Genomic DNA, 12,867 nt, shown 5'->3' with positions numbered 1-12,867 from the left:
CAGGGTTCACCAGCTTTGGTGATAGGCCTCGATTCAGAAAAGGCCTTTGATCGTGTCTCCTGGCCGTATCTTTTCTCAGTTTTGCAGAGATATGGTTTTGAGGGGAATTTCTTGGCCTATCTTCATATGTTGTATGCCCAACCCAAATCTCACATTACGGCTAATGGTTCCAAATCAGGGGAGGTGCTCATTCAGAGAGGTGTACGACAGGGATGCCCCCTATCCCCACTTTTGTACATTCTGGCTATTGACCCCCTCCTACGAAAAATTGCTTCCTCACCACTCATCCGCGGTTATGGGAAGGACCCACAGATGTTCTCGATCGCTGCATTTGCAGACGACATATTAATCTATCTCACAAATCCACAACAGTCTCTACTTCCTCTGTTGAATGTTTTAGAGCATTATGGTGAATTTGCTGGGCTACGGATCAATAAGGACAAATCTGAAGCCCTAGATGTTGGGAGTCGGGTTAAGCCAAATTGGAGGGGCCCTTTCCCCCTCAAATGGGTGACTGCTACCATGAAATACCTAGGTATACGGATTTCTTCAGATGTGCGAGATTTTCACAGATTAAATATAGACCCACTTATAGAAAAGACGTCCTTACTACTAAAGAAATGGCAGGGACTTCCTTTATCATTATCCGGACGTATCCAGCTGATCAAAATGATGATCCTACCTAGATGGCTTTATGTCCTGCAGATGTCCCCACTTTGGTTAACGGGTAAGGAGGGTAAGGGGATCAATGCTTTATTCCGGAAGTTTATCTGGAATGGGCGCAAGTCTCGGCTTTCGTTTACTATTCTCACGCAACCCCTACACAAAGGGGGCCTGGGCTGTCCTAATCTGCGTCGATACAACTTAGCCTGCCTATTGCGCCATGTAAAAGACATGTTAGGAGATACATCACATTATACTCCCCTCCAAATTCTCTGCTCATGGTGGAACCAGCAAACTTTAAACCCGTTGCTTCAAATCCCTAGAACGCACTTACCCAGTGAATTAGGGACACAGCCTCTTTTAAGGGCCTGCCGCCAGGCTTGGGCTTACCTATGCACGCAAGCGAAACTACCCTCGAGGCTTACTCTATTTTTACCGATTTGCGGTAATCCCTTGTTTCTACCGGCAATGACTCCCTCCTCGTTCCACAAATGGAAGGAAAAGGGATTAATATGGTTATATCAATGCATCTCTATGGAAAAGAACCAACTCTACTCCTTCCCTGAACTGCAACAACTTTATAGTTTATCCCCCCTAGATCATTTTGCTTACCGGCAACTCCGAGGTTTTTGTCAGGGGCACAAGCTGCTAACCGAGGGATCTATTTCATTTGAGGGGGTTCACAAGGTTCTCCCAATACATAAACCACAAAAGACCACGGTTGCAGCTTTCACTCAATCTTTATTACTGCATTTTCAAATAGACACTACATCTCAGGGCTGGAGGCAGTGGTCCAAGTGGTCTGAGTTCACGCTCACTTACCAGGAATTTGTGAAATGTTATGAGAAGTTGCATGACTGGTCAGGGAGTGTCTTATACAGGGAGATTCAATTTAAATTTTTACGACGATATTATGTAGCCTCTGATAGGGCTTTTATGGCTCATATCACGGACTCGTCAGTTTGCCCGAAATGTAGACTGGAGACCGGAACTTATGTCCATCAATTCTGGACCTGTAATGTAATCCTGTTTTTTTGGAGGGAGCTTATTGCAACATGTAGTTCTCTGTTATCGTTGAGTCTCCCTGTGGACCCACTTCTCTGGTTATTTGGAGTAGACAGGAACCTCATACCGGGTTTGGGAAAATCAGGGCTGCAGTTTATTCGTAGAGTGAGTTTGACGGGCAAGAAGGCCATCCTGGCATGTTGGACATCGGATGAAGCTCCACAACATGAACTGTGGTTTCGGAGTCTGATTAAATTGTTTACCTTAGAATATCTCTGTATGCAGGAGGCTTCAGCTATAAAAATGAAACTTCTGGGAAATGTTTGGAATCCTCTAGAGACATATTTACAGCCCTCCACACTCGCGTGAGGGGGGTTTGAGGTCCTGACGTATATTTACTGGTTCTCGACTCCTGAGCTATAGGGGAAGTAGTTCCTAACTCTAGTAACTCTAGCCACTTGCCTATCTTTCTCACTATTGCCATGCATATCCTCATGGTCTTTATGTTTAGGCCAATATCACTCTCACTTCATACCGCACTCACACAGTTTCTCACGGGAGGGAGGGAGGGAAGGGGGGGAGGTAGGGAGGGGGATAAGGGGAACAGTTTACCGGTTGTTCTACTGTTCTATTGCTCCATTGTTTCTATTACTTCATTGTTCTGTGGTTCTGTTAGGAGAGGACGAGTTTGTAGGTTCTCACTAGGAACTACGAGGGAGTGGGGTTTGCCTTGCCTAGCTGATTAGTCCGTACTGGGGATTCTCTCCTGAATTTTGACTATAGGGCGGAGCTACCCTAACTTCTGTCTTGCGGATTGTACCGAATTTTTATTTCCACGGGGGGTGACAGGATATCTCTACTACAAGTGGACTGAATGTGGATTAAGCTGTCATCTGATCGAGAGGTCAATCCTGTGTTCATAACTGTACAATCGAGATTTATTGTATATTTTGTTATACGTTCCTAAAAATTCAATAAAAACAAGTTTCAAAAAAAAAAAAAAAGTGTGATGAGAGAGGTAAGAAGAGAATCAAGACAGGAAGGAGTCCTGAAATCCAAGAGAAGACTGAGTATTGTGCTGTAGGTGTTAACCAACAGCTTCAAAAGTATTAGATAGGTCAAGGAAGATAAAAGATCGATCAAAGGCCTTTTGTCTTTAGCCATAAACCGGTCATTGGAGACCTGTTATGGAGGGCTGTTTCTCTGGAATGTAGAGTGTGAAAACTATAATGGAATGGATCGAAAATGGCTTGAGATGAAAAAGTCAAGACAGTGCAGGTGAACAGCATGTTTTAGTAGGTTGAATGTGAAAGAGAGGAGGGAGATGAGACAATAGTTACTAAGGTAGGTAGGGTCCAGTGAGGGATTCTAAGGAGTGGTGAGATCACACATGTTTGAAGGCAGCAGGGACAGTTGCAGTTGAAAATGGTAAATTGAGTATGTGACAGAAGGGATGATTGCAGGGAAAGTAGAGCTAAGGAGCTGGATGGGCAAGGGGGTCAGAGAAACAAGTAGGTTTGGAGGAGGAGAGCAGATGGGAAGCTTCTTCCACTGTGATTTCAGAAAAGGAAGAGAGGGTGGCAGGGCTAGTGGAAGGGGAGAGAAATGACAGAGAAGGTGGAGGTAGAGGTGACCTGATTGAGAACTTGACACTAATTTTGTGAACCTTGTTATGGAAGTAGTTGCCGATAGTCTGGGCAGAGAGTGAATGAGGCAAAAAGACAGTGAGAATTGATAGCAAGAATGTTTGTCAGATGGATGTAGTAATCTTGCATGGCGAGTGCAATAGAAGGAAGGAGGTCAGCATGGGATACAAGCCAGAGAGTCACTGCAGAGTGGGTGCAGGAAGCAAATTCTGGGGGTGAGCCAAGGCTGAGATTAGGTGTGCTGCACAGGAAGGGTAAGCAGAGGGGCAAGAGTGTCTAAAGCAGAGGCAAGTATAGTGTTGTAAGAAGAAACTGCCTCAACTGATTCAGACATAGTGGAGGAAAGGAGAGATGAAACAGTAGAGAGGATACAAGAGTCAGTAGTCTGGAAATGCATTAAGGTGTAGGTGGTGACTGGATGAGGCTGTGGGGGAGGGTGATTAAGTGTAAAACATCTGATGATGGTCAGAGGGGAAGAAATGAGGTGAAGAAGTCTGAATGACAGTAGTTGGAAGAAAAGGCTAGATCAAAGCAGTGGCCATGCTGGTGAGAAAGGGCCATAGAGTTGAGTTGGAGGTCAGTTGAGGAGGTTAAGGTAAGGAGTCTTGAAGCATAAGGGTCATTCATGTAGAGATTAGTCCCCAAGAATAAGGGAAGGGGAAGATGGTTCAAGGAAGAAGCAAAGCCAAGAGGAGGGAGATTTATCAGGGAGTTGAAACATTATACTACCTGGAGAGGTAGGGGGTGGATAGATTGGGACTAAGGTGGAAGAAGCGGTTGAAACCTACAGAAGGGGGAGAACAGATGATTTTGGGATCACCACCTCTTCTGGGAATGAGCAACAGGAATTAGATTTCCCCATTAAGGTCTGTTGGGTACCGTGTGAACATGATTGACCATTGTCAGAGACAGGATGTAGGGCTCAATGGACCATTGGTCTGACAAGGCATGGTGGCATTTGTGTTCTTATGAGTTTGCCAAGACAGGACTCTGAGTTTCTTAAAATTTACAGTAATAAATATGAACTAATTTTGACTTTGTTGGAAGATATTTTTTTTTTCAATTTTGTTTTTAATGTGATTTTTAAATAAAGCCTCTTGATTGTTTCTATTTTGTGTTTTTGGGCCACTGATTAACCATTTTGCTGATGTTTGTTTTTGGAATGACCCAGGAGTTATAAGAGCACTTTGTGTACTTTGAGTGGTTATAATTTTCTTTATACCTTGTTTTTTTCCCTCTTGATTTATTGATCTGTCACTAGTTTTGCATTTTCTGCTTTTCAAATGTTGCCAAACAACTTACATTTTCTGTTTAAATAATCTCCTCGTAAAGGTGTAATAAAGCATTTGTCTTGAACAGTAAAAATCTGGAACAATTTAAAAGGCATTGGACTTGGATGGACTTTAGCTTTACAGTCTGTACGTGTCTGTTCCTGTAGGAATTCATGGCGAAGGCTCCACGTTCAGCACTCTCTATTGCTTACTGATGTGGGATATAATCTTTATGGATGGTATACCAGATGTCTTCAGAAATTCATATCAGGTATCCAAAAGGAATTGTATTTCATTCCAAATGTTGAGAAGTTCCTGAAAACACATGTGTCTAATATCTGACATCCAATAAGCCTAATTTGAAAAAAAGAGAACTGTGTGTGTATATATAAGTATATATACACACTGATTCAAAACATGCTTTCATAATAAAGCTGAGTTTATTGATAGCATCTTATGAAATAGTAAATAATATCATCATCATTTCAGTATTTATACTTCTTGTTCCAGTACATATGGTAAAAGTTAATTTTAGGTACATGTCATAAAGGATAAAAGTGGTAATGGCCCCAGGCAAATAAATTTTCAGTACGTTCTTAGTGTTATCCCTCTTAAGTCTCTCTTCCATTAATCATTCTGAAATTACTTTCTGACTCATGTATTGTTCTTTGGGTTTACTGCACTGCCCATGCATAGATAGCACTACATGCCTACCGGGGAACAATAATATAAGAGAAAAAAAATGTGAAAATTGGTGTTGCTCCCTAATAGCTCTCTTATAATCCCCCATGAGTCAATCAGCGAAGATATCTTTTGTGAGCAGCAAAAGTCAGAGAGCAGTTAGGAAAACAACAACACAGAAAAGCAAAACTTTCAATATTTATTTAAATTAAATATTTTAATTTTTTTTCCTCCACAAAGAGAATTTAGTGCCATCCAGTTGTGCAACTCTGTTTGCATTCCCTGTACGTACCCGGATCAGTCCAGACAGTGGGTTGAGCCTCCTTTCCAGCAGATGGAGACAGAGAAGAACTCGAAGGGTATCCTGTATCAGGACAGTGCGCCCCCTGCGTCCCTCCAGTATTTCTCTGTCTCCAGCAGATGAAGGTGGCAGACCCTGCGGCTCCCACTTTTCTGGCTAATTGCTTTCTCTGAGGAAAATTTTTCTTTTCCTTTAACTTTCTCTTTCGCAGGATCAAGCAAGTATTTGGTAAAAAAAAAAAAAAAAAAGTTTCTAAATTTAAAAACAAGAGTTTTGTCAGGAGAGTTTATATTTGCAATGGATTGCTTTCACCTGAGAATTAAGTATTTGAGGAAATGTAAAGCTTTGATATAAATGGTAAAATAACAGCGGTTCATTTAAATACCGACACACCGTTCCTTGCAGAAAATTAACTGCTTCAACTCAATGCCAAACAAGAAAGTGAAAAGAACAAGAGGAAGCATCTATTAGACAATTCCAATCCAGGGATATTTTGTCTGGCCTAAGTACTGGAACACCATTCACTTGGGGTTCTGACCATACTAGTTTTAGGTATTTGTAACCTAGTGCTGAGGGTTTAGAAAGGGCACGTGAAATAGCCTTTAATTATCTAAAACCAGACCTGCATCACCATGGCACCTGCTGACCTGGAGTATCATCAGTAGACTGACCTGATACGTAATCAATCTGTTACATGGGGAGCTGAGGGAGGCAGGGAAATTGTGATATTTGGAGCTCACTGAGTGAGCAGCAAGATGGTATTGGGGTTCATTTATTCTATTAGTGCATTACAGGCCGTATCTAAATATGTGCCAGACAAGTGAGCCATGGATTTAAGATGCTGTTTTGTCTTATGGAGCTAAAAGTCAGCATTAACAAGCTGTAGGGATACCTATATATTACACTAACTTGATATATTTTTGACTAGTGTTTGAAAGTTCTGTTTCTTTTATTAGTTCAGCACAAAAGGGCAGATTTTAAAAGCCCTACGCGTGCTAGGCCTATAGCCCCGGGACGAGTGTAAGTCCCGGGACTTGCAAAAAGGGGCAGGGCGTGGGCAGGGCAGGGTGGGGGCATGGCCAGAGGCCTCCACACGGCCGCTGTGCCGGGGGATTGTGTGAGTTACGCCTGCCTCTGGCACAATCCCCCGGCACAGCGCACAATGCATGCCTGATTGATCCATCGCCTTTTCTTCAGCAAGAGTACATATTTTTATATTTCTCTGAAGATGAATTCATTCATCATGTGACTGTGCGGGACCCCAACATTCCGCAGCTGCTATTCAGTTTCCATTTTTTTCCTCCTGGACTTGGTCATAACGTTATGATTTTACCCTCTTAATTCCCTAAACAAGCCCTTCAAGTTTTATTTTTAGTGGATCAACCTCTTCCCCTGAGTTTTTCTGTGGGAAAATTGGGCATTAGACAGGCCTCTGGGCAGACATTTTTCCTCTGGTTTTTTTTTTCACAGTGTGTTATTTTTGTTGTATATTTCTTATATTTTAATCTCTCCTCCTCAGTTTTTTTTTTTTTTTTTATGGGTGAACTGAGCTGACCTGCTGGCCAAGGGTGCTATTATTTTTATGGGGATGAAGGGAGGATAATTTTATTGTTTTTCTTAGCATATGGATAGGTGGATCCAAAACCAATGGGTTATGCACCTCTACCAGCAGATGGAGTTGGAGCAAGGCTGACATCACTGTATATATACCCTTGCATCGACGTCTCCAGCAGATGGTGGTGGTGGTGCATCTCCCTACTGGGGATTGCTTAAAAATGTTTTCAAAGGAGAAGAGAATAAGGAGATTTATTCACCCCACTCTCCTGTGGTGATACCTTATGGTCCCTCCCTCAGTTGAGAATTCCTAAGGTGTGATATCTTTGTATCCTTCCCTCAGATGAGTACCTAGCTGTAAAAAAAAAAAGAAAGGCAAACAGGTGCAGGAAACCGAGTGCGACAGTGAAAGTCCTTGCCCTCTCTCTCCCCAGCCAGAGACCAAACTTGAACTCTTCCATGATGGGCTGAGCTCAGGTAAAGAGTAACTAAAAAAAAAAAAAAAAGAAAGAGAGAGGAGAGTTCAGTAGGGATTCCTCTTCCTCTCCATCTCCGTGCGCTGATCCGATGTTTGTTCCTGCCTGGGGGGGGGGCTTAGGGGACGTGGGCAGCTTGGTGGGTTAAGCAGCCTTTTGGCTAGGCCCCGCTCTCAGGCTTGTCTTGCTTGCTGTGTGGTAGGCCGCAACAGCATTTTTGTACATTTTTCCTGTGCATAAGGCTTCAGTTGCTTCAGTTCATTGTACACCCGGCTGTGCGTCCAGATTATGGGGTAGATTTTCAAAGGATTATGCGTGTAACCCCCGAAAACCTGTCCCAAGTTCCCCCTGCGTGCGCCAGCCCCGGGGCTTTCCTGGGGCGGCGTGTCATTCGGGGGGGCGGGGCCGCAGGTGTGGTTCCAGCCCGGGGGCGTGGCCGAGGCCTCCGAAACAGCTCCCGGGCCGGGGAATCGTGCGCTGGCCGGCCGGTGTGCGCAAGTTACACCTGCCTCTGGCAGGCGTAACTTTTAAAACAAAGGTGGGGGGGGGGGGTTTAGATAGGGCTGGGGGGTGGGTTAGGGAGGGGAAGGTGCGGGGGTGGAAGGAAAGTTCCCTCAGAGGCCGCTTCGATTTTGGAGCAGCCTCGGAGGGAACGGAGGCAGGCTGCGTGGCTCGGCGCGCGCAGGCTGCTGATTTTGGGCAGCCTTGCACGTGCCGACCCCGGATTTTAAAGGATACGCACGGCTACACGCGTATCTATTAAAATCCGGCATACTTTTGTTTGCGCGGACGTACTTTTATAAAATCTACCCCTATGTGTCTAGTTGGGCACATAGGAGTGCCTACTTGGGTGCTCAGATGTGCACGCACACATGCATGCACTATCTGAAGCCTCCTAGTGGGAGCTCAGTTTGTGCACTTTTCGCACATTGTTGAGCACCGAATTTTGGATAACTAAAATTTTGGTCGCATTCTTATCAGACATCTGTTAGAGCTTATTGACAGTCTTATGGCGTCCATAGCATAAAAGCCTAAGCACCTTGCCCTTTGTGTTGCTTTTCATATTTGGGCATCCCAGCCAGGCGTTCCCGCTAACTTGTGTCAGCGCCGTTTGGAGACACAGGGAGAATTGATTCCATCTGATTTTACTAAGCCTGGTTCTTCCTAGCTGATGTGGGAATGGAAGAGCAGTTGCCAGAGGTGTCACCTTATTTTGGTGCTCCCCTATCTGGTTTGTCAGTAGGGGAAGATAGTTCAGGGGGTGCAGGTCCTATGCCCCCTGGTTTTGGCATGGATCCATCTGCCTTTGCTTGGGTAGAATTTTTTCAAGGACTACAGTCCTTCCTTCAGGTGCAGATCTCAGCCCTGGCCAATTGTAACAGATCAGGATCACAGGCTGTGGATGCCCGCATGCCTGGTGCTGTGGGTAAGCGTCCGAGTACGCCTAGATCTGCTGTGGGTCTCCCCGATAGGGACCCAGATGGCATGGGTAATGAAGCCAATCTTTACTCCCTGGAGGATGGGGAAATTCCTCTGGGATTGGAGCCATATGTTGCGTCTCTTTCATAGAGATGAGTTACCAGCTCAGATTTCCCAGACATTGAAGATGCTGAGAGTACCGGGGGCTGAATCTATGTCTGAGCAAAAGAAAGATCCCATTTTGATTTCTTTGCGTAAAGCCTCTTTTTTTTGCTTCCCTATTATGGAGGCGATTCAAGAATTGATTGATCTTGAATGGGGCGCCCCGGAAGCTAATTTTAAAGAGGGACGAGCCTTGCAAGGACTGGATCAAGTTGCGAGGGAGCAATTGTGCTTTCTGAAAGTGGATGCGCTTGTGTGTGCCATTACCAAGCGGATGACTATCCCCTTAGAAGGGGGAGTGGCCTTGAAGGATGCACAGGATAGGAGAATTTAGGGTATCCTTAAGCAGGCTTTTGAAGCAATGGCAATGAATTTGCATATAAATTCTTGTAGTCCCCTAGTGGGGCTCGCTCTTGTTTACTTCTCTCTCAGGAAGCCAATGAATCTTGCGTGAATTCCAGGGCAGTAATGGAACCAGCAGCCACCTTTTTGGCAGCTGTGGGCTGCAATTTGGTCTGCACTTCGGCTAGAGGGGTAGCTTTGGTAATAGTGGCCAGGTGCCAGCTATGGCTGAGAAATTGGTTGGCCGATATAGCCTCGAAGTCCAGCCTTATGAAGTTGCCCTTTAAAGGTTTGCTCTTGTTTGGGAGCGAGCTGGAGAAAATGGCCAATAAGTGGGGTGGTTGCCAGAGGATAAGAAACAGATGCCGCTGTCCTTCAGCACGAGAGGTCATACTAGGGGGTTCAGAAGTTTTTGACCCTATAGAGGAGTGGCCTTTCAGAGGACTTGACCTTTGGGTAGGTCTGTCCTTTAATTTCAGGCAGCCTAGATGGGGCGCAGGTTCGTGTAGTGGAGCTCCCCCCCCCCCCCCCCCCCCCGAGCCTCCCAATGAAGATTTGCCGACCCACCCTCGGGAACAGGAGATAGGAGGTTGCCTCTTTCTTTTTTTTTTTTTTTTATCAGAACTGGGTTGAGATCAAGTTAGACCAGTGGGTTTTGAGGTGATGAGAAATGGCTGTGCGCTGGAGTTTTGTAGTGTTCCTTGGGATGTTTTCATGGTGTCTCCCTGCTGCTCTCCGTAGAAGAAACAGACAAGACTCCTCACCCTGCGGGCTGTGGTTCCAGTGCCCACGGCTCAAGAAAATATGGGCCGATATTCCATTTAGTTTGTTGTGCCCAAGAAAGAGGGCTCTTTTCGCCCCATCCTAGATCTCAAGGGGGTCAACCGTCAGTTGCTGGTGACTTGTGTTCGCATGCAAACCTTGTGCTTAGTGATAATGGCGGTACAGTCTTAGGAGTTTCTGATGTCGCTGGACTTAGCCGAGACGTACCTTCATATTCCCATCTGCCTAGAGCATCAATAATTTCTGCGTTTCACGTTTTGGGGCATCATCAGTTTCGAGCGCTGCCTTTTTGTTTGGCCACCGCGCCCAGAACGTTTTCCAAGGTTATGGTGGTGGTGACAGAGCTGAGAAAAGATGGGATTCTGGTACATCTGTACTTAGACGACTGGCTGATTTGGGCCAAGAGTCTGGAAGAGAGCCTTCAGGTCTCACACAAGGTGATGTCCTTGTTGCCGGAGCTAGGTTGGGTGGTGAACCTGGCCAAGAGCGATCTTCAGCCATCACAGTGACTGGAGTATCTCGGTGTTCCATTCAAGGCAGGGTGTTCCTGCCAGAGGGCCGTACTCAAAAAATGATGGCGAGGTGTATCTATTCATGAACACAATATATCCAACAATATGGTCTTATCTATAAGTACTTGGATTGATGGCGGCTACCCTGGAGGTGGTGCCATGGGCGAAGGCACATATGCAATCTCTTCAGTGCACTGTGCTGTCTTGTTGGAGCCTACAGTCTCAGGACTATTCGATTCGGCTCCACCTACCAATGGAGATCTGTATATACCTGCAGTGGTGGTTAAAGTGGATCATCTAAGAAAGGGGGTTTCCCTAAGATCACACTGGACTGGCTAGTAAGAACATAAGAAATTGCCATGCTGGGACAGACCAAGGGTCCATCAAGCCCAGCATCCTGTTTCCAACAGAGGCCAAACCAGGCCACAAGAACCTGGCAATTACCCAAACATTAAGAAGATCCCATGCTACTGATGCAACTAATAGCAGTGGCTATTCCCTAAGTAAACTTGATTAATAGCCGTTAATGGACTTCTCCTCCAAGAACTTATCCAAACCTTTTTTGAACCCAGCTACACTAACTGCACTAACCACATCCTCTGGCAACAAATTCCAGAGCTTTATTGTGCGTTGATTGAAAAAGAATTTTCTCCGATTAGTCTTAAATGTGCTACTTGCTAACTTCATGAAATGCCCCCTAGTCCTTCTATTATTCGAAAGTGTAAATAACTGATTCACATCTACTCGTTCAAAACCTCTCATGATCTTAAAGACCTCTATCATATCCCCCCTCAGCCGTCTCTTCTCCAAGCTGAACAGGCCTAACCTCTTCAGCCTTTCCTCATAGGGGAGCTGTTCCACCCCCTTTATCATTTTGGTTGCCCTTCTCTGTACCTTCTCCATCGCAACTATATCTTTTTTGAGATGCGGCAACCAGAATTGTACACAGTATTCAAGGTGCGGTCTCACCATGGAGCGATATACAGGCATTATGACATTTTCCGTTTTATTAACCATTCCCTTCCTAATAACCCCTAACATTCTGTTTGCTTTTTTGACTGCTGCAGCACACTGAGCCGATGATTTTAAAATATTATCCACTATGATGCCTAGATCTTTTTCCTGGGTGGTAGCTCCTAATATGGAACCTAACATCATGTAACTACAGCAAGGGTTATTTTTCCCTATATGTAACACACTTGTCCACATTAAATTTCATCTGCCATTTGGATGCCCAATCTTCCAGTCTTGCAAGGTCGTCCTGTAATGTATCACAGTCCACTTGTGATTTAATTACTCTAAATAATTTTGTATCATCCGCATACAACAGATGCGAGCCTTCAGGGTTGGGGAGCTCACTGTCAGGAGCTGACAGCGCAAGGGAGCTGAAGTACAGAAGAGTCTCTCTGGAGCATCAATCGGTTGGAAGCCCATGCCGTCTGGTTGGCATACTTGCGATTCGGCGACCAATTACAGGGTCAAACGGTCTGGATAATATTGGACTATACAACGACAGTGGCTTACATCAGTCGACAGGGAGGAACCAAGAGCCAGCAAGTGTCATAGGAAATAGCCCAACTTGTGGAATGGGCGGAAGTGCATCTTCAGGAGATCTCAGTCTCTCACATTGCTGGAAAAGATAATGTAAGAGCTGACTTTCTCAGCAGACAGAGTCTGGATCCAGGAGAATGGGAATTCCCAAACGAGGCATTCCAGCTTATAGTGGATTGCTGGGGCCTTCCATTTCTGGACCTGCTGGCGACTTCTCACAATGCGAAGGTTCCTCGCTTCTTCAGTCGCATGAGAGAGCAAAATTCCTTGGGCATCGATGCCCTCGTGCAAGAATGGCTGTATGCCTTTCCCCCATGGCCCTTGTTGGGCAGAATGAATCAGAGGGTTGAGAGTCACACGGGGAGGGTTCTTCTGGTGGCACCAGATTGGCCCAGAAGACCGTGTTATGCAGATTTGGGAAGGCTCCTGGTGGACTCTCTCCTTCGGTTTCTGGCTCACAGGGATCTGCTATGGCAGGGACCTGTTCTTCACGAAGATCTG

General features: G+C 45.3%; 1 protein-coding gene across 4 annotated transcripts in view; it reads left to right on the top strand.

Moving 5' to 3' along the window:
* FAN1 (FANCD2 and FANCI associated nuclease 1) overlaps positions 1-12,867 on the top strand; it is a 149,680-nt gene that overhangs the window by 105,702 nt on the left and 31,111 nt on the right. For all 4 annotated transcript variants that reach the window (XM_029574765.1, XM_029574764.1, XM_029574763.1 and 1 more), the window contains exon 11: positions 4,753-4,856. In XM_029574765.1, coding sequence (XP_029430625.1) covers positions 4,753-4,856 — 104 coding nt within the window. The remainder of the gene's footprint in view (positions 1-4,752; positions 4,857-12,867) is intronic.

The sequence above is a fragment of the Rhinatrema bivittatum genome, chromosome 13 (genome assembly GCF_901001135.1).
Source record: "Rhinatrema bivittatum chromosome 13, aRhiBiv1.1, whole genome shotgun sequence".
NCBI classification, from domain to species: domain Eukaryota; kingdom Metazoa; phylum Chordata; class Amphibia; order Gymnophiona; family Rhinatrematidae; genus Rhinatrema; species Rhinatrema bivittatum.
This window is presented reverse-complemented; position numbering and strand designations above follow the sequence as displayed.